Raw genomic sequence first — 22661 nt, 5'->3', positions numbered from 1 at the left:
TATGTTATGTCATGCTTATTATTTTTAGCTTAAAAATTAATTTTTAAAATCAATCACCATAATAAATAAATAATGGATATTAACTACTTACTATGTTTTTTGAATAATCTTGAATATGCACCAACTCAATAAGCTTGTCAGACAACTACCAACTTATACAAGCCCGAGCCTATAACATCAACCGGATGACACAGGAAGACCAAGTCACTGAATCGTGGACCCTATCCATTAATAATCAAGGGGTTTGTTCCTCTTTACGTTATCAGATCATGCTGAAGTCAAAATGTGAGTCATGTCCTCACATCATGGCCACTATATGAGCATTTCGGAGTGGTCAACCATTCTAGTACTCTACATGTCACGCTATGTGATCGGGCCTGTGACTATGTGACTGAACAATGTGCTCCTATAGTAACTACTTTGTATTCGTCCTCGTTTTACGAAAATGATTAACTCAAGTTGCTATAGAAGTCCATTGTAAACCTATTATAAACTCATTTTAAATCTTTAATTTTTAAGATTTGTGACAAAGGTGTTACACTACAAATACCTCCAGTCGAGGTAAAATCAGGGAGTTTACTTTTCATTACTCGCAAACACTCACTATATAACACTCACATTTCATTTGCGTGAATAATTGACTGACTTGAGTATCTGAGTGGTCATATGGGAAACTCTTCAGACACTCCACTAACGTTATTTGTTTTTCAAGTGAGAAGATCATCAAGCACGGGCTCCCTCCACCAGGCCGCTAGCACTCGCAAGTAAGGAGTATTACTCTGCTCGGTAAATTACCCTATCGCTTATCTCATTTATCCGATCGAGCATCCTCCATATTAAATATGGGTAAACAAATTAATTATATGATGTACTATATTTGTGTTAAACTATAATATTATTTGATGCGATCCGGGTGAAATGGAAGAGCCGGGTCGGGTGCTCAATCGGATCTGCTATCAAGATGATGAAGGAAACTGAGCAAGGTGTATCCCAACCAGAAGCTGATTTCCTGGACGAATAAGATGCCCTGCACTCAAGGAGATAACCATGTGAATGGGCGCCGGAGGGGTGTCCGGTGTGGCCACTTCGATGCTTAAGTCAGTGATGGACTCAAGCTAGAAACCAATGTAACCAAGTGATGGTTGTGATATTTGTGTGAATGAATCTAAATATAAAGAGAGAACCTGATATTTATAGTAGGAGAAGTAATGATGAGATCGTTCTCCGTGCTACCTACTAATTATAGCAGGACGGCTGAGCACACACTATATTCTAACATGTCAAATCTCATACTGGTCACATCCAGCCCATCTGATTTTGTCAACTCATCGATATGGTGTCAGAGATGGGACAGTCGTCCACATCCTATTCTGCTAGTATACTCGAGTGCGGTGCTCATATCGAGGTGGCCTGGGTAGAAAGTTACCGGGAACTTGTACGAGAGCTTGGGGAAAAGGTGTCCCGGACGTTCACTGGCCCGGCCTTCTGATGAACTATCTCCATAGATTCTCCATGTCCTTGAGCTATCCCCTCAATGTCCCGGGTTGCTTGAGATCCGGGCTTCTGTGCAGATCTTCGCTCTCTTGGCCTGGATTTATCCATGGCCCGGTCACTATGCATGGCTCGGGACATCCCGGGATATCATTATTCAAAAGGTATTATATGATTAGTCTTTTTATTTATTTTTATGTAATTCTTCAATGTCAGTATTTAGGAAAAAATATCATCAAAACAATCAAAACGTTTTTTTAGAAACAATTAGGTTCCGACGACGAACGTTGCCTGTTCTTTTAGTTTCTATTTTCCACCACCCACATTTTCTTGTGCCATTTAATTTCGAGTTTTGGTCCACATATTTGCAAGTTTGCATTATTAATGCCCTTGGAGGTATTTTTCATTGGATACGTAGCATGCAACCATCCACGTTCAACATGAGCATTGGTCACGGACAATCTGGTGCGGCGTCCGAGAGGGTGAGCGAGTTGGTTTCCGGCAATGCGGTGGTAGTGTTCACCGTCAGGGGGTGTTGCATCTGTCACGCGGTGAAGCAGCTGCTCTTTGGACTAGGTGTCGGACCTGCCATAGTCGAACTCGCCAACGATACGTCGGACAAAGATATCAACGCTGCCATTTTCCGCAGTATACGTGGGGGCACCGACAATAGTAATCGTTTCCCGGTGGTTTTTGTCGGAGGCAAATTCTTGGGTGGCATCGAAGCGGTGTTGGCTCACCATATCAGAGGAGCACTCGTTCCTCTACTTAAAGACGCGGGGGCCCTCTGGCTCTGATCGATCTCCAGTCGTCGCGCGAGCGCGGTATGTGCTTATTTTCCATTTACCTTCTTGTACGGGAACAGTGCTAGCTTCCAAGGGTGTAGTTTGTGTGTCTTGATCTTCATCAAATTACCAAATAAATTAATAAGCCACACAGATCATTTTGTAAAGTTTTGTTTGAGCAATGGCATCTGGCTGGCTTTAGTGTGATTAAATGGGTTTCTTTTCGCCCATTTTTTTGGTTTATTCATTATATACTTCTCCCAATAACGGATAATTAATTTGCTAGTTGGATACAATTATAGGATAACAAACTTTTAAATTGCACGAGATCTAAATATATATTTTGATCGCTCTATTAACTAAAACTCAAAGTTGGCAAATCAAGTAAGTACCCCTTCGTCCCTGGGCCATCGCATGGAAAACTATAACCAAAATCTTTTTTATCTGGTATTAACTTGAAATCGCGTGCATCTAAAGCACCTTTTACTAAGATCAATGTAGTTGTATGTAAACACATAGCAATAGCATGATGAATCATATAGCTTTCTAAGCCCTTTCTCTTAGCCGGGGGAAATCCTAATCTAGAGGAGAGTTTTCTATAAGAATGTGGAAAGAGGAGGAATATGTTACGTATTTTAAATTTTTGTTTGATTTTTTTTAGTTTTAGTCAATTTTTTGTCTGAAATTACTAACATTGTCCTAGAAATTTATAGTAAATTTTCCCAATGCGGATAATTGAGGAGTGAAAAAATTGAATTGCAGAATCTTTATAAATCAATGCCAATAAAATTCATATCTATTGTGATATATACAAGAGTGGGTCTTATGTGAGACCGTCTTACGGATCATAATCTATAAAACGGGTCAACCCTATCGATATTAACAATAAAAAGTAATATTCTTAGCATAAAAAGTAATATTTTTTATGGATGACCCAAATAAAGATCTGTCTCACAAAATATGATCCGTGAGAGCGTCTCACACAAGTTTTTGCCTATATACTAATTTGGTCCACAATTAATAATGCTTGATGTTTCTAACTATATATTAATTTCATCTCGCCATCTATTAAATAAAGTCTTGAATTTGGTTGATTGGAGCTCTCCCTCAATTAAATGTGCACTAATAAACATAGCTTCTAATCGATTATATTGGACATGAAATGGTCAAACAATGTTCTATTTTCGGTATTCTGGGAAAAAAATCTCATTAAGTTTTTAAAGAAGTGATTTTTAAAGATAAAAATTATTTATTTTGTTTTTTTTTTTCTTTATTGGTTGTTGGATTATTTGTATCATGTAATTTAAGGATTTGGATAATCTACTGTGTTGAAAACACATCACCAATTGATGTGCATTTTTTACACGAGATGATCACATGATCATCTTGTTTAATTTTACAACTTTTTTTTTTATAAATTTACCTCGTGTGGTGTGATGTCCACAAGATGATCATGTGTATCATCTCGTGTAAAAAAAATACAGCACTAAATGTTGTGTTTTCAACACAGTAGAGAATCCAAATCCGTAATTTAAACGGTACGTTTATTATCTTGTTTTCATAATAAGGAGACGTTTTGGTGTAAAAATAGTTATTGCTGAGATCTTTTAAAATTTGAAACATTTTCTATTTTTATCAGTAAGAAATGTTATTATAATAAATTTTCCCTGATTGGGATGAAATCTCTTTGTTCGTGGGGTAGTACGTTGTTAGGAAATATTGCAACTTCAAATGTGGTAAGGCCCCCCGAAATAATTAATCAATAAGGTTCAATGGTGAAATCCAAGTCGAAGGGAGGTAATTAAACAGGCCCAGCTTCGAAAATTTCAATTACATAGTATAGCTAAACAGTTTTCGTGTCAGTCCAATTTCATGAATTGTCTGATTTTTAAAATTGAATACACACTATTAAAAAAAATGTTTAATATTAAAGAAAATCACATATAAAAAGAAATTGAATTAGTTTTTTAAACATCAAAATGATGCAAGAAAAAACTATAGCTTCAGCAGAAAAGACGACGAGCTCAAGAACAATGAGACATACACAAATTACCAGCTTCACTCCCAAAACATTGTAAGTTCCAACCTTTTTAATTTTCTTGGAAATTTAAAATTACTCGAATCTGCCTGTCCTTTTCGGTTCCCATATCTATAGGATCTTTTATCAAATTATAGTACTTTTAATATTCTATCACCAATCTACTGTACTTTTCTAAAATTTTTTAAAATATTGTAAAAAAAAATTTTTTTTAAAAAAATAAAACTTTTACTCCCCCGCCCTTCCAAATGGGGGGGGAGCAAAATATTTCACCTCCCGCGCCTGTTCTTTTGTTTTTTATGATGTGTTCGTTTATGTTTTAAATATTATAATTTTGTTTTTTTGTGTAATTATTGGTGGATAATGAAAAATGACGAAATTAATATATTTTATTTTATCTAAAAAATGATTTAACGTTACTGTACAAAAAGATGGATCTTATCATATCTTTCAATGTCGCATCAATTTGTGTCGAATAATTAATGTTTTTGTATTTATTTGAATCACGAGTTGTCTTTAATTTTTTTTAAATATAGGCAATAAAGAATTCATGTATTGTTTCTCTATATATGTCTGAAGTTATTTTTCTTGTTTTGCATCTGATAATAAGTATTCTTTCTCGAGTTATTGTTCCGTCGGTGAATTGAAGGAGTGAAGAAATATTCGGCATCAATCAGTCCTGATTGAGGTATATCGCTAATTTTTCAAATATGATATATCAATTTTTGTTGTGAAAATGATTATTTATATTAACAACGTCCGTATTCATAAAAACAATGTAAAAAGCTAATTAACATATTTAGCAATTAACATAATTAATATGTTAGTTTGATTAGTTATTTAATCTAATACCAAATTTAATTATGATAATAATAGGAAATAATCCCTCTTATTTGACTTAATTTAACATGTTCTCTGTCATTATGAAAATGATTCAAAGGATATAATTGGAATTTAATTTAATTAAATGCTAGTTTTAAAAACTAACTTAAAGTTAAATTTGATCATAAACATACATGTGTAGAAGGTCATTTTAAAATCCCATAAACAAATATATCATTTTTACGTAAACATAATAAATAAAAACACTTCAATAATATTTATGATAACAAATTAACAAATAAATATATCATACCAAAAATTAAGATAATAATTTTAACGAATTAAGATTAAAAAATTTTAAACATAAATTCAAATTAATATAATACAACCATCAAATAAATTAATTGAATACAAATAATTTTAAGAACACTCAGAAATATTATTACCTTTTAATAAGATAAGCACGATAATATCAATATCAACACTTCTTGAAATAAATGAAGAGATAGAAAGCTATAAAATTATTAAAATTCAAAATTTTATTAAAAAAATTTGAAACGAAAAAAAAAATCAAATCCACGGACAAATGTTTTAACACAATATAAGTGACAAACCTTTGAATACTAAATGGAATTGAACTTCGTGAACACAAAAGTGACAAATCTTTGAAGAAAAAATGGAAGTCTCGTGTATATATATATATAGAAGAATTTTATTTTAAAAATATTTAAATTTGCCCAGCCACTGCAATAGGCGGGCATTTGGAAATTTTTAAAAAAACTCTCCCCCGCCTATCGTACAAGCGGGGGAGAATTTAAATTCCGCCCCCCCCCCCCCCCTACAGGCGGGGGAGGTGAAATAATTTAAAATAATTTGCTCCTCCTCCATTTGGATGGGCGGGTGAGTACAAGTTTTATTTTTAAAAAAAAAAAAATTTTTTAACAATATTTTAATAAATTTTTAAAAAGTACGATAGATTGTTAAATGATAATAAAATGTGCTATAATTTGATAAAAGACCCCATATCTATAACATGTCTGTTTTTGCGGCATTTAATTAATTTCTAGTTTTGGGCCATATCTGCACAACAATTTGCATGAGTATTGCATATCTCTGCCATCGGCCCCGTTCTCCAATATTTAATACAAAGCATACGATCGGCAAAGGATATGCCGTCCACTTTCCACAGGAGTGTCAGCGTCACGGCCGCGTACGAGAGGGTGACCAGCGAGTTGGTTTCTGGCAATGCCGTGATTGTGTTCAACGTCGGGGTGTTGCATTTGTCATGTAACGATCATGAGCCATTAGGCTGAACCAACATGGGCCTCGGTCTATACCCACGCACCACTACTGGTCATGGGTTGTTAGGATGGTCCGGTAGTTGTGCGTGGGTATGAGCCGAGGACCATTTTGGTTCAGCCTAATGACCCATGATCGTTACATGTCATGTGGTGAAGCAGCTGCTCTTTGGACTCGGTGTTGCACCCGCCATCTTCGAAATCCCGGCCGTGTCGGATTCCGCCGTAATTATCAGCCTTTCCTGCAGGGGCGGAGCCAGAAATATAGCTCTGTCCGGGTTAGAATTTTAACTCTAGAATCTTTTAATTTTTTAAATTGATCTACCCGGGCTAGTATCATATTATTCCAAAATTATACAAAATTTACATATAAATTTTTTTAAAAAAAAATTTGAGCCACCCGGGCGGAAAATTCGACCCTGCCCCTGCAGGCAGTGCCTGCAGGGGCAGATCCAAGGGCCAGAATTTTTCTGGCCCTTGGTTTTTTTTTTTTTTAAAAAAATTCCCCCCCCCCCATGAAATGATCTGGACCATTGATTGGGTGTGGGGGCAGTGCCCCCACACCCAGCGTCGACCAAACCCACCCGGGCTAAAGCCCGAATATATAAGTACATAGCTCCACCCCTGCTTTCCTGGTGGTATTTGTCGGAGGCAAATTCTTGGGCGGCATCGAAGCGATTTTGGCTCAGCATGTCAGTGGCGCACTTGTTCCTCCACTCAAAGACGCGGGAGCCCTCTGGCTTTGATATCCAATCTGAACTCGCTGGCTTGAGGTTGAATGCGTTTAATCTCGTAAACTTTTATTCTAATATTTGCTCATTTGTTTGGTTCAAGTTCATACCATAATTATCTCAATATCGGATTCTTACTTTTTGGAATTTTGAATTTGGGTACAATAAGCCTTGAAAAGCTATAATTATTGATAATTTGTCATGTGGTTCTGGTCGATTGTTAAATTAGAGTGTCCAATATAAATGGTAATACTATTATCTTTCACGATAAATTACAAATCTATAATATTCCAAGAAGTAATTACAAAATTCGACGAAACCAACAAAAAAAAAGATCGTATAGACATACAACACGTGCACTGTGATCCTGGTATTAACTAAGAAGCTGTGAACATAACATGGATATAATATATGTATTAGCTTTCTGTATTCTTACAAGGTTAGAGTTTCCATTTAATATGTGTGTTCCCAGTAGCAATGGTTCGCCGGAACGGCAGTGTCGGAACTGGAACGATGACCGCCGTTCCAAAGTTCCAAGGCAAATCGGTGAGTGTTTTGTAGCGTCGTTCTTCGGCTTTTTAGCGGAGATTTAACGACGATGCGGAACGGAACGACCTTGCGAAACGTGAAATCCGAATTTTCAACTTTCACATGGACATGAATTTTGTTTTTGTTGATGGAGAAGAAGATGATTGAACTCATGGTTGGACGAAACGGGAATGGAACGGCCGGAACGGGCGTTCCGGAGCTGGAACGCAAGCAACCTTGACGAGGTTCCGGGGTGTGTAGGTCTATGGCTTGTATCGACGTTTCATATACCGAAAACGGGGATTTAACGGCGGAACGGAACGGGACACGCGAACGGCACGGAACGGAAAGGATTTGTATAGCTGCAACAAGAATAAAAATAGTATATTTAATTTTTGATATGATTGGAAATATTTTAAATATAATGACGATATAAATTGTGTTCAATAAATTGATAATAAAATTTTAAAAATATTTTAATTTCTTATTTACATCAAATAATCTATTTAAATGATATTTATTTTAATTTTCATATTTCTAAATATTTTCCAAAATTTTAAATTTTTATATATTTATAATATTTTTTAAAAATACCCGTTCCGCGAAATTTCATTGTAACTAGAACGGTAGCATCCGTTCCGATCTCCAGCGACCGCTGACAGCAAACCATGGTAGCAACGGTGGACATGCCACGGTGTAAGATTGTGTATGCAAATTTTAAGTATACAGAGTACTGGTGGTCATAGCCGGACACCTCCATGCATGTAGTGTGCATAAGGTCGCATGGATCCGGCTTGCGAGTTGCACAACACACTCGCATGTGCGAACCCGGGCACGAGTTCGTGGTCGTGCAATCTTCAAACAGTCGGATGATGCCTTTGGTCCAGAGATATTTTAATTTTTTTAAAGAATCAAAATTTGGTGTTAATGCAATAGATTGATCAACTTACAGCGCTATCGGTTTGCCTTTACCATTTACAGCTTAAATCAAACCCATTTGTTTGATATCATTGCTCCGATATATTATTTGAAATTGTCATCCCGTATGCCTTGCTGGTCTTGGTCGGGCTAGGATTAAAAGTATATAACGTACTTAATGTTAAATAAATATCATATAATATTATAACATAGCTACATACATACGGTGTCTAAATTGGTGGAGTACATGAATGCATGGACGGATCTTATTCAGGCCCAGTGTGGGCTGTTGTGCCAAAAAAAAATAGTATATATAAGTGGGCCAAAAAAATAATTTTATAAATAATCTGCTACAGAAGTCCTTACCTTAATCATTTTCTTTAACTTTGTTTGCAATTCGACTAATTACACAATTCACAAATCATTTCTTCATGACGCTTACGGCCGAAAAAATATCAGTCCAGTCACCATGCTCGTCACTTTTCTAATTTCATTATAGATTGAGCTTCTTACTTAGGTATTTAAAATAGATTTAGGCAAATAATTTTGTTTGCGATAAGATATTACGTTTCAAATTGAAATTTTGAATTAAATATTGCCATGAAATATGAAATAATTTTGTTTATATGTCCAAATTTGTTCAGTTTTTCGGTTTTTTTATTTTATATATTTTTTTTACTTTTCTTTTGTTTTGAATGTAGAAGCCTACACTGAATCAAAATTCTAGCTCCGCCTCTGCGTGAATGCAAGATCAAACGGTCACGAATTCGATTCCTCATACCAATATTTTCTCGGCCGAACAATAAGAACAATGTTTGCATGCTAATGTGTTAAGCGCAAAGGTTGACTCAACGCGTACTCAAAATGATAATCGCCACGGACTCCTAATCGAACAAATTACAGTTCGAACAAAATATGAATCTCCAGATACAACTTATTATATACATTTTCATTTGTAGAATTTCTTTCTTTTTTTTGTCAACGTACGACTTATTTTATATAATTATCATTAAATATTTCTAAATACAAATCTGGTCGTTTTCGTCCTGATTGTCTCTTCGATGAATTTCTAAATTTAAATAATAAAATCAGACGAATTTATATATAATAAGTATATGCATTGTGTGTTTGCGTGTACTATTGACTAAAATATTATCTCATCCCATTTTTGGCAACAAAGCTAAGTCAACCATGGTTCATATAGTCTAAAATACTAAATAAAACTTCGATTTGGAAAGTATATCTATAAAACATAAAAAAATTTATTTAAAAAATGAATTGACAAAGATGATCAACGAAAAGAATTTTTAAATGCCATTTGATTCCCTTTCTATCTATTTCCTATTTTGGAATCACTATGCAATCTATGTGTGTCGTACAACGTACAAATGAATCATGAAAATCGTTGGACAAAAACTTGAGTGAGACGATCTCATTAGTCGTATTTTGTAAGACGGATATCTTATTTGGATCATCCATGAAAAAATATAACTTTTTATGCTAAGTACTACTTTTTATTGTGAAAATTGGTAGAGTTTACATGTCTCACAGATAAAGATTCGTGCGACCGTCTCACAGGAGATCTACTCAAATCGTTGACGGTGGTACATCAGTTACACAAAGTCAAATAAATTTTTATATTATTTAGTGAACATGAAATCCATCATAATTAACATAAAAACTACTGTATAAATATATAAGAGATAAATTTGAAGTTTCCGATGTAAAACTATAAAATTATATTTGAATACATTTAAAATCGATGAATTTGAAATCATCAATCGAAGTAGAACATTAGATTATCACCAAGCCTGGATAAAGACAACAAATCTAATGTATGATAATATATATATAAGGAACTCGATAATGTAATAATTAAATAAAATAAAAGGTTAACAATCGGTCATGCATTGATAATTTAATTAATGGAGTTGACCTCTACGCACGAGCAATTATATTAATTTCATTTGAATGAATTATTAAAAACAATCGTATTAAACACTATGTAAACAAAAATACAATAAATCAGAGACAAACATTAACTCTTTTATTTTTTTAGTTTTAAAAATCATCATGATATTATTTTAATCATTTATCGTACCTGAGATACAATTTATTTTCGATTTATTTTTAAAACGAAGATGAATAAAATGTTTTGTTTCTGATTAATTGTATTTTATTTATACATTGTGTTTAGTGCTTTAATTTATACTATTTCGTTCAAAAAGACTTGTGTGAGTAAAGTATAACAAAATTTGGAACATGAGATATAATGGAGAATTTTGTCATATTCATAAAAAATAATTTTTTTTTACTCAAATCAACATTTTACTAAATATTTTTTTCATTACATAACTAAAAAATAATGTTTTTACAATAAAAATTTATACTTTTCGTGATTCGGGTTGTGTTGAAATCCGCTTCACAAAATTGATTTGTGATACAGTCTCACGTGAATTTTTGTGAAAAATTACCATTATCCTATAGTAATTTACAAATTATAACAATTAAATATAAATATTTTAAATACAAATTTATCTTAATATAAATATTAAATTAACTTCAACAATAATTATTAATGAAAACCAACACGGATACTACTAGTAAGTATAGGCTTCCCCCAATGTGATTAGTGCACAGTGGAAAATAAATGGAGCATGCATATTTAATTTGATCGGACACAATATTTTCGCCTAAGGATGTAAAAATTAATGTTGAAATAACATTACACATTTACTTACGTTCGAGTCTTGTTCGGTCCATGTTGGCATAGATTAAGTATTTGAGTGTGAATATTAAATTAAGTAGCTTAAAAAGGTAAGATTTAACATGCAATTTTGAAGTATTATTTTTAAAAATAATAGCAGCCTAGTCGTTAGATTATAGATAAAGTGTTGTAGATGATTACTGAGATAAGATTTTTATTTTTTCATGTTATCGAGTATTCTAACTCTGTAAATGTACCATATAGATAAAAGTATCCAATAACGAATAAAACATTCAAAGTCATAAACTCTTCTCTGTATTATTTACTATTCACATCATGTTAAAAGTTTATTTCAATTTTGAAAGAAATTTAAAGCAAAACATCAACAACAAAAATATGTTCCAATTTAATTTGTGATATTTGAAGTAGGATGTTCATTTGGTTGGTTTGATTTGATTTCAAGTTTTTATTTCGTTTTTTTTGTTAAAAATATAAAATCCGATATCCAAACTATTTTCCTTCGGTTCGATTTACTGTCAAAACGGTTCGATTAATTCGATTTTGGTACAATTATTTAAATTAATAATATATATATATATATATATATATATATATATATATTGTAACATATAATATATTATTTTTATGTGATTTATTGCTATAACATTTAAATATAAAGTCTGAATGAATTAAATAAACAACAATCAATTAAAATTTACTCAAAATGATTCTTCATTCACTGAATATAATATCAAAAAAATTATTGATTTAATGAAATTTCTAGTTTTTTTGTCGGTAGAGTGGTTGGCGTAGACATCGGCTTCTCAAGAGATCAGAAATGTTATAAATATATCACATTGATATATCAAACTAATAAAGAATTATTTATAAACTCGAAAAAATTACAACATTCAATAGACATATTTTTGAGATGATACCTCTATTGAGTTTATATCATATCACACAAGCTCTTTTGTAAAGGAAAAAAGAAAAATAAATGTTCTTTAATTTTAATTTTGTTAAATAAAAAGAGACAATCTTGTTGGGGATCGATATAGACTTTAGAGGGGGTGAATAAACTATTTCCTTTACTGATAGTTTCTGCAAAGAGTGCTAAAATCATGTTAGAGATTGTAGCTAATCTTGTTCGAATTTAAGTCCAGCAGATCATAATAATAAGTACGGAAATGATATGATGGATTAAGGTGAAAATAGTAAAACAGTAGGCAGTAGACAATAGTTGTTTATGGAAGTTCGAAGATGAAATTTTCTACGTCTCCCGTTCTTCTGTTTCCAGAAGGTATCATTAAAAGACTTTGTATTTTACAGTACAATACAACAACGTTCCGGAAAATCTATTTTCCAAATTACAAACTATTCTTAAAGATATAGTAAAGTATTTAGCTTGAAGAGCTGAAGAAACAGCAGTACAAAATGATCTCAGAGGATCATATGTATATTATGAAGCTGTGTACTGCTTTTCTGTAAGTTGAGCTAGAAGATACCTTCTGGAAACAGAATGAGGGGAGACGTAGAAGATTTCATCTTCGAACTTCCATAAACAACCATTGTCTACTTACTACTGTTTTATTATTTTCACCTTACTTCATCAGATCGTTTTCGCACTTATTATTGTGATCTGCTGGACTTACATTCGAACAAGATTAGCTACAATCTCTAACAAATTCTAGCACCATTTGCAAAAAATATCAAGAAAAAAAAGAGTTTATTATTCCCCACTAAATTCTATATCGATCCCCAATAAATCATGTACAAAACTAAAGATACCATTTAAGTAGATTCTTTTTGTTTTTTTGTTTTAATTAGTGTTGTGCACTAAAGCTGAGGAAGTATACTGTACATATTTTCACTGCTACATTCGTCACTAAAATGATCTTATTTTGGTAGACTCCTATGATTATATTATTTTTTTAATAATAGTTGTTTAAAAAATCTCCATAGATTAATTAAATATGTACAAACGAAAGGCAACAAATTCAATCTAAAACATTTGTATGTGTCTATATATATGGTGTGTGTTTTTCTCACATAAATCCTATATTAATCTTTCTTAAGTATGTTCAAAAAAATTAATCTTTCATAAGCGAACATTAACCAAAGTTTTTGTTTTTAGCAATTCATTGTTGTGAATTTTCCGGTTCTTAGAAACTTCAGGACTCCCGACACAATCCGAGACACCCGAATCCCACCTCAAATCCAATCATTCACGTATCTTTTCTGTTGTTGTCCAAGTATATGTGAAACTATTCCGCCCGATGATTATTAATGGCCTCTGCGCTACAATTTTCTGGTTTGGAAAATTTTCCCGGGTTAGGAGCGGAAATCTTGAAAAGTTTGTGATCTGAATACCCTTTATCGGTTTCTTGTTCCCTTTATATCTTTGTGAGAGAATTTATATTTCAGGAAACAAAAGATGAGTGTTGCGAAGTCTCAGGTGTGGCAACCTTGCAAAAAGAAGAGGCTTTAGGGTAGAGTATTCAAGAAAACCCATAGAAAGGGACCCTTATCCGTTGATAGAGGAGCGTTAAAGGGGGATAAATGGATGGGATTTGTATCTGGAAATCTGGGTAGTGTGTCAAAAGGAAATCGTGGGATTTGTGGAAAGAACGAAATTTATTTTGGTCGAATCTTTACATAGACGTATAGAGACAGATATAGAGATTTTTTCCAGATGGTGATGGCATCTAAATCAAGTGGTGTTGGAGGGATTGGGAGTTCGACTGGGAGGACTCGGGTGGGGAGATATGAACTGGGAAGAACTCTTGGGGAAGGGACTTTTGCGAAAGTGAAATTTGCAAAGAATTTGGAGACGGGTGAGAATGTGGCTATCAAGGTTCTTGATAAGGAGAAGGTTCTCAAGCACAAGATGATCGGTCAGGTGCTGTTGTTTTTCTTGATTTTTGGTGGGATCTTTCCAGATTCTTGAATTGTGATTTTACTCTCTTCCTTTTTTTCTTTTGGACTCTTTTGTTAGACGATTGGCGTCTTTGCTAGTCTGTTTGGATTTGATGTCTTTTTCATCTCGTTAGTGATTTTGATTGTGTAAAAATTTGGATTGGATCAAACGAAAAAATAATGAAAATCTTATATATAGTTTTTGTTGAAGATGGAGTAAATTGTTTCTGATTGATATTTTTTGCCTTATCATAAGTGGAATTTATTGGTTCCTTTTTTCCTGATTTGATTATCTCATCAACTTGCTGGTGATTGAAGTTGCTCGTGGGATGAGAATGCACTTTTTTTTTCTTTAATTTTATCAGCTGTTAAATTTTATCTTCTATCCCATTTGCAGATTAAGCGTGAAATTTCAACCATGAAATTAATAAGGCATCCAAATGTCATTCGGATGTACGAGGTGGGTAGAAATTTGATCAGACAAAAGATTTTTGGAACCCTTGATTTTTCTTAGATTTTGTCTACAGCATTTGAAATTGGTATTTATTTGTTAAACAAACAAAGATCTTCTCCTGTAGGTTATGGCCAGCAAGACCAAGATATACATTGTTATGGAGTTCGTCAACGGTGGTGAACTCTTTGACAAAATTGTATGTCCCACAGACTTTTTGCTTACATGTGATAGTGGCAATCCGATTATATTCTATATAAATCAAGTGCATATTATGATGTTCTCTGTGAGTCCAGGCTACCAGAGGGAGGCTGAAAGAAGATGAGGCAAGAGCCTATTTTCACCAGCTCATTAATGCTGTCGATTACTGCCATAGCAGAGGCGTTTATCATCGGGACCTTAAGGCAAATTTGCCATTTTTTCATTTATCTGTAGTTTACCGATAATTTATCAAATACAAATTGGGTGTCATTTCATTATTTTTTCTTGATTTATAGCCGGAGAATTTGCTGCTTGATGCTAAAGGAGTTCTTAAAGTTTCTGACTTCGGACTGAGTGCACTACCTCAGCAAGTTCGGGTTAGTTTGAATCTTCCGTCTCTCTTCTCTGTACAATGTTTTGTTTATATAGTAAACTCTAGAATTAGATGGACAAAATGATTCTCAAGTCCAAATTCTCGATCTTGTTGATAGGAAGATGGGTTACTTCACACTACATGCGGTACACCCAACTATGTTGCTCCAGAGGTTTGCAATTAATAATTAGTTGTTCAAGACAGCATATTTTTTGTTTTCTGAACTATTCTTTGATCATCTCATTTTGGTATCGTTTAGGTTATAAACGATAAGGGTTATGATGGAGCTAAGGCAGATCTTTGGTCATGTGGTGTTATTCTTTTTGTTCTTATGGCTGGTTATTTACCCTTTGAAGAATCAAACCTCGTGACCTTGTACAAGAAGGTTACTGGTCATTGATTATCATCTTGTTAATAATTCTAGTTGGCCAGGGACTCCATGAAGAAAAATGTTTTTCCTGTTTTCTGCCTATGTTTGGCATTTCTTGCGGATTCTGGTGGCTGAGATCATTTGTGTTGTTTGTCTTCTAAATACAAACTTAAAGTAATTTTCTATTTGATTGACTGCAGATATTTAAGGCGGACTTCTCCACTCCTCCATGGTTTTCCTCTGGTGCAAAGAAATTGATCAAAAGAATTTTGGATCCCAATCCGTTGACTGTATGTTCGCTTTTTCTAGGCTTGTCACTAAAACCCACCGACCCAAGCAGGATTCGAAATTTAAAATGAGAAAAAAGTTATCCGAGACTCTTAACTCTTTCAATCGAAGAAATCAATTTTTTAATGGCTATTTCAGCCAATGTGCTCTAAATATTTTGATTATATAATTGCTATATGATCGTGTGTTTTGCCATTTGAACCAGCGCATAACAATTGCTGAGATTCTTGAGAATGATTGGTTTAAGAAAGGATATAAGCTTCCTGTTTTTGAACGCGAAGATGTTAATCTTGATGATATCGATGCTATTTTTAATGCAGCAACTGTAAGTATTGACACATTTCTCCTATGCACGTTTTGCACCAGTTTTAATATTATGTAATGATTTTCTATAAGTACGCAAATTTACATTCAGGACTCTCCTAACCTTGTCGTTGAGAGGCGGGAGGAACGACCTTCAACACCTGTAACCATGAACGCCTTTGAGCTTATATCTACGTCCCAGGGTCTTAATCTCAGTTCACTCTTTGAAAAACAAATGGTTAGGTTTACTTTACTACATTTGTTTTGACAAAGAAGCATTGAATCGCCCCATTATGAAAATATCAATTAGATGTCTGATATATTCTTTGATTTTATAGGGGCTTGTTAAACGAGAAACGAGATTTGCATCCAAGTGTCCTGCTAATGAGATTATCTCGAAAATCGAGCAAGCTGCTGCGCCGATGGGTTTTGATGTCAAGAAAAACAACTACAAGGTGATTTGATCTTCACAACAAACTTGTTATTGTACTGTCAAAAACATTCTGAGCAAATATTCCATCTGTTAACTACTTTTCAATGTTTTATCGTTTTTAGATGAAACTTCATGGGGAGAAGTCGGGACGCAAGGGTCATCTATCAGTTGCTACAGAGGTATGTACTGTATAAAGATCCTTGAATAAAGTCCCCGGGAGTCGATGTGAAAGCAATAGTATTATTGTTGTTTGTTGGCCTGATCTTCTACTAATGCTCGTGCAGATTCTTGAAGTGGCACCTTCACTTCACATGGTTGAGCTTCGCAAGACTGGAGGAGATACATTGGAATTTCACAAGGTGCCACTACAATTGCCAAGTTCTTATTTAACTTCAAAGAACAAATTATCGCAACATATATAGTTATGAGGGTAAACATCTTATTTCTTTTCAAGTGCAGTTTTATAAGAACCTGTCAACTGGCTTGAAAGATATCGTGTGGAAGACGACCAGTGAAATAAAAGAAGAGGCGAATGAGGGTTAGTTCTTTCATACGAATTGCGTTTTGTTTTGGTTATGCATATGAGCAGCTCATTTTACGAGATGTAATTCGCCTCATGTACGATGATGAACTTAGAGGGGGCGTGTTTAAAGTCTGGTCCATCCTGTAGGCTCTCACCTTTTTTCCAAACATGTAAACTCATTAGAAGTTTGATCTTTACTTATTTCAGGTGCGCAGGTATCTTGAAGTCTTGATCTTGGTGTTTGGCACGACTAGTTTTCAGTGTGGACTGTGCTTTTCTTATATTTTTGTGATCCTCGTTTCTTTGTGAAACCTTTCGCCTTTCGAGCTGCCTTATTAGCATACAAAGTAATTGAATAATTTGACATTGATGTCACTCTTTTCACTATATTTGTTTGTACTTGGTTTGCGTTTTATATTTCATTCTAGGGATGTTTTGAAATTGAATCCAAACCGATGTATACCGTAAACCCAAACCAAAACGTTTGATTTGGATTGATTTTCAGTCAAGAGTGACTCTCATGTGAGACCGTCTCACGGATCATAATCTGTGAGACAGGTCAATTCTATTCATATTCACAATAAAAAGTAATACTCTTAGTATAAAAAGTAATAATTTTTCATGGATAATCCAAATAATAGATCCGTCTCAGAAATACAATCCGTGAGATCGTCTCACACAAATTTTTGTCTTCAATCAATCACGAGTTGGATTGGTAAAATCAAACAAACTGTAAAAATTAATATGATTTAAGTTTTGGATAAAAATAAATCAAACTAAATTGATTATATTAATATAAAAAAAATCATGAATAAATGTTGCTAATTTAGTATGATTTTTATTAAGAATAGGTCTCTTGTGAGGCGGGTCAATCTTACCGATATTCACAATAAAAAGTAATGTTTTTAACATAAAAAGTAATATTTTTTCATGGATGACCCAAATAAGAGATTTGTCTCACAAAATACAACACTTGAGACCGTCTTATACAAGTTTTTGTTTTTTCTTCATGGATATATGTCATGTGTATTTTTTTTTTATTTTTAGTTTTTATTATTATTATTGATTACATTGATAATTTATTTATTGTAGTTTAGTATAAATAAACATAACTGTAACCCTAAAAATTTAAATTTTTTTATGAGTTGTAAAATTTTGTAACATTTATAAGTAATACAAGTCTTTACTTACGATCAAATAAAATATTCTTTTAGCTTTTATCAAGTGTCAAATTGTCATTTTTTAAAATTGTAATATCTCATGTTGTAATTTATTATAAAACTCATGACTTGAAAGTAGTAATATAAATTAGCCCAAATTGAATCAAAACAAAATTCATGGTTTGAATATAAAAATTTCATGGAACTATCTAAAATTTACCAAATCGTAATTGAATACTATTATTTCATGTATTCTTATCAAAAGTTCTCTCTTATTATATTATTAAAAATGTGATTATTATGTTCTCTACAAAAATGTGGCTATTATAGTAAATTATTTTTGGTACGTTAGTTTGTCTACTTACTTGTCACAAAAACAACTCTTATTTTTAAGTAATTTACAATTTATTCCATGTATATCTTAATCCACATAAAACTTAAAAGATTGATAAACTAGTCTACCCATGCTAATCGAAAAAATATTTTTGACTAATTAATTAATTTTTAACCATGCGCATTGTATTGATACTCGCGAAAAATTTAGGGTCTGATTCCAGCAAGTGTCACTAATCCATATGCAGGTTTCGAAATGGTCCTGAACCTGAAATCACGAATAAGACCGTTAGAAGGGGGTCAGGAGGGTGTCCCGGCGTAGCCCCTCTGACGCTCAAGTCAGAGACTGAGGATATAAGTGGAGAACAACTAAGGGTGCTGCTGAAAATAATATCGTGAATGAATCATACACTCAAACCTGGTATTTATAGGAGAATACATGGGTCTGTCATTGGCCTTCCACCTTGGTTGAAGATGGGCCAGGTCTCCCAAATATGGTTTGGGCCTAGTGGGAGTGGGTCCATCCATGGGGTATCACGCATGTACCGATACTACTAGTATAAATAGAGTAAGATGAGTAGGTTTTTTTTGAGACGGTCTCACGAATTTTTATCTGTGAGACGGTCTCACGAATCTTTATCTAAATTCAAGATCCAAAATGATTTAGACGTCCGCAATTTGAGTTGTTAAAATTCTCATTTATCATAGTCGTATGATTGAATCTACGTAGTCCTAATAGCAATGGACTCTTCAAATTCATCGATTAAATATGAGAGGACGATCATATATATCTTATCCATACGAAGAAAATGAGACCATATATTTTATTAAGACAAAAACTTATGTGAGACGGTCTCACGGATCTTATTTGTGAGACGGATCTTTTATTTGGGTCATTCAAAAAAAAGTATTACTTTTTATGCTAAGAGTATTAATTTTTATTGTGAATATCCATAGAGTTTACACGTATCACATATTAAGATCTGTGAGACAGTCTCACATGAGACCCACTTTTTTATTAATATCTGTCGAGTAAGTCTCTTATGAGACGGATTCACGTAACTTTATTCATGAGATGGATCGTCCATACTTATACTTAAAATAAAAAAAGTAATATTTTTGAATGTTGAAAAGTAATAGTTGAATATTTGAATGTTGAAAAGTAATAGTTGAATATTTGAATGTTGAAAATAAGAGTTGTAAAATTAGAAATTTGTGTGTGATGATGTAGGTAATGATGTATTTTATTTTTTGGATTATGTGTAATGAAACTCTATAAATAGATCTCTCATTTGTGAAGAAAATCACAATTGAGTAGAGAGAAAAATATTATAAAGTGTGTAATTTGGTAAATTTTGAGAGTTTGAGATTTTTACTTTTTAACATAATTATTACTTTTTCACAACACGTTATCAGCACGAAGCTCTAAAAGTCCTACATACTTTTCCAAACTCCAAACAGAAGAAAAAGGTAACAAAAGTAATAATATTTGTTTTACTGTTATTTATTTATTGTGTATTTATTTAATATACAATATAATATTATTATTAGAAATAATAAAAATAAATTTTTCATAAACTTGTTATAAATCTTGGGAGGATGTTAAGACGACATCCCACCCTCCCGGTAAGGGATACGACAAGTATAAAAGCCTATAAGGTTTTTAAACAAAATAAATTATGACACTCATTATAATATTATGATATGATATACATAATTATTTAAACATGTCTAATATTATATATACCATATTATTACCATAAAATTATACAAATACATACCTTCATTTTTTTGTACACCAACGGTCATAAATGGTAAAAAAAACGGCTAGTTTTTGCCCTATAAATATGATCTCACAAACACATTCAATCACTCCAACTTTCTCTTCTTCTCTAAAAATTATTCATCATCAAATTTTTCGAAGAAAAAAAGAAGATGGCTTTCTCAAGGATATTTTTAATTATTTTGGTTATCATACTCACGAGTCTTGTATTTAACGGAGAATATCCTCTTCGTGCGTTTTTTTTATTTTTACAAATATTTGTACTTGTTGTTTATCCGTTACTTTGTATTGCAATATTTATTAACTAATAAAATGCATCGTAATTTTTTTAGTACCACCATGTCAAATTTAACAAAGCTCGAATTTGTTGCGCTGGACATCACGGGAAAGAATTATATGCCATGGACTCTAGATGTAGAAATGCATCTTGAGTCATTGGGTCTAAGCGAGACCATTAAAGAAAATGGCATATGCACGTCACAAGAAAAGGCAAGAGCCATGATATTTTTGCGTCGGCATCTCGACGATGGATTGAAATGTAAATATCTGACTGAAAAAAATCCCATGGCTTTGTGGAAGGGATTAAAAGAAAGATTCGAACATATAAGAGAAGTTATACTTCCGACCGCCCGAGATGAATGGAATACATTGAGATTCCAAGACTTTAAGAAAGTCAGTGATTACAATTCGGCGATGCATAGAATAATCTCGCAATTAAAATTTTGTGGACACGATGTCATAGAATCTGAGATGCTTGAAAAAATATTTTCCACGTTTCATGCATCAAATATTACTCTACAGCAACAATATAGAGTACGTGGATTCGCGAGATATTCTGAACTCATCGCCTGTCTTCTTGTGGCGGAAAAAAACAACGAGCTATTAATGAGAAATCATCAGTCTCGACCCACTGGATCAACAGCATTTCTAGAAGTAAATGCTGTAAGTAAAAATGAATTTAAACCTGGAAACCAAAATCAATTTCAAAGACAAGGTTTTGGTCGAGGTCGTGGACGTGGACGTGGACGTGATCATGGTCGTGGACGCGGCCGTGGTTTTGAAAATAATAGAGATGGTTATTTTTATAACTCATCTCAAAAGAGCGTCCCAAACCATCCACTGAAAAGGCATCATGAGAATACAAGTGTTAATGAGAATCACTCAAAAAGATATGAAAGTTCTTGTTACAGATATGATACTCCAGGACATTGGTCCAAAGTTTGTCGAGCCCCTGAGCACCTTTGTAAACTTTATAAAGAATCATTAAAGGGGAAAGAAAAGGAGACCAACTTCACTGAACGCAGTGACCGTTTGAGTGATTCAACTCATTTTGATGCTGGTGATTTTATGAATGATTTATCTGAAAATGAACAATACAATGGTAGAATATAAATGTACAATAATTTATTTTTCATGTATTCATAGAATAATGTTTTATTGTATAATTATGATGTGTGTTATATTTAAATATATATTGCCAGTAATTTATTTCATTGCATATTTTTTTGAAGTTCAAATATGGAAAATGCTATGAGCAAAGCTGAAGTTTGCATACCCGATAGTGGTACAACGCACACTATCCTCCGAGATAAAAGATATTTCTTGGAACTAAAACCAACAAAAACAACGGTGAATACAATATCAGGTCCTGTAGACTTGATTAAAGGATGTGGTAAAGCACAATTTTTGTTACCTAATGGTACAAAATTTTTTATCAATGATGCTTTATATTCACCACAATCGAAAAGAAATTTGTTGAGTTTTAATGATATATATTCCCATGGGTATGATACTCAAACAATGAACGAAGGGAATGAGAAATATATGTGTCTTATCACATATAAATCAGGAAAGAAATATGTGATTGAAAAACTACCAATGCTCCCTACTGGATTGCATTATATACATATAAGTCCCATTGAATCAAACATGGTAGTTGATAATTCTTCGATATTAACCAATTGGCATGATCGATTGGGACATCCTGGTTCAACAATGATGCGAAAAATTATAGAAAATACACATGGTCATCCACTGAAAGACCAGAAGATCTTTCAGAATAATAAGTTTCAATGTAAAACATGTTCTCTTGGAAAACTTATTATAAGACCATCACCAGTCAAAATCCAAACTGAATCACCAATGTTTCTTGAACGTATTCAGGGTGATATTTGTGGACCAATCCATCCACCATGTGGACCATTCAGAT

General features: G+C 33.2%; 2 protein-coding genes across 3 annotated transcripts; both read left to right on the top strand.

The window, feature by feature from the left end:
• The first annotated feature begins 6030 nt into the window (after positions 1-6030).
• LOC140804545 (glutaredoxin-C9-like) lies at positions 6031-7367 on the top strand. The gene is made up of 2 exons (XM_073160590.1): positions 6031-6718; positions 7051-7367. Exons 1-2 carry the CDS (start codon positions 6567-6569, stop codon positions 7178-7180), a joined length of 282 nt encoding a protein of 93 aa, XP_073016691.1. The 5' UTR covers positions 6031-6566; the 3' UTR covers positions 7181-7367.
• A 6038-nt stretch (positions 7368-13405) lies between these two features.
• On the top strand, positions 13406-17598 carry LOC140804384 (CBL-interacting serine/threonine-protein kinase 23). Of its 2 annotated transcripts, none has more exons than XM_073160377.1 (15): positions 13406-14217; positions 14632-14694; positions 14813-14884; positions 14982-15089; positions 15183-15263; positions 15378-15431; positions 15519-15644; positions 15830-15919; positions 16123-16242; positions 16333-16458; positions 16559-16675; positions 16776-16832; positions 16938-17012; positions 17113-17191; positions 17392-17598. In XM_073160377.1, exons 1-15 carry the CDS (start codon positions 14011-14013, stop codon positions 17406-17408), a joined length of 1392 nt encoding a protein of 463 aa, XP_073016478.1. In that variant the 5' UTR covers positions 13406-14010; the 3' UTR covers positions 17409-17598. The 2 variants fall into 2 exon arrangements, with proteins under 2 accessions (XP_073016478.1, XP_073016477.1); XM_073160376.1 differs by having other exon boundaries at positions 13407-14217; positions 17384-17598.
• Positions 17599-22661: the final 5063 nt, after the last annotated feature.

Source organism: Primulina eburnea, chromosome 11 (genome assembly GCF_022965805.1).
Source record: "Primulina eburnea isolate SZY01 chromosome 11, ASM2296580v1, whole genome shotgun sequence".
NCBI classification, from domain to species: domain Eukaryota; kingdom Viridiplantae; phylum Streptophyta; class Magnoliopsida; order Lamiales; family Gesneriaceae; genus Primulina; species Primulina eburnea.
The sequence above is the reverse complement of the archived record's forward strand: the minus strand, read 5'-3'. Positions and strand labels throughout refer to the sequence as shown.

Coding starts and splice junctions, on each gene's coding strand:
- LOC140804545 (XM_073160590.1), top strand. CDS start 6,567: ATGATCGTTACATGTCATGTGGTGAAGCAGCTGCTCTTTGGACTCGGT. Junction 6,719..7,050: donor ATAGCTCTGTCCGGGTTAGA/ATTTTAACTCTA, acceptor ATAAGTACATAG/CTCCACCCCTGCTTTCCTGG.
- LOC140804384 (XM_073160377.1), top strand. CDS start 14,011: ATGGTGATGGCATCTAAATCAAGTGGTGTTGGAGGGATTGGGAGTTCG. Junction 14,885..14,981: donor GTGAACTCTTTGACAAAATT/GTATGTCCCACA, acceptor CTGTGAGTCCAG/GCTACCAGAGGGAGGCTGAA. Junction 15,090..15,182: donor TTTATCATCGGGACCTTAAG/GCAAATTTGCCA, acceptor CTTGATTTATAG/CCGGAGAATTTGCTGCTTGA.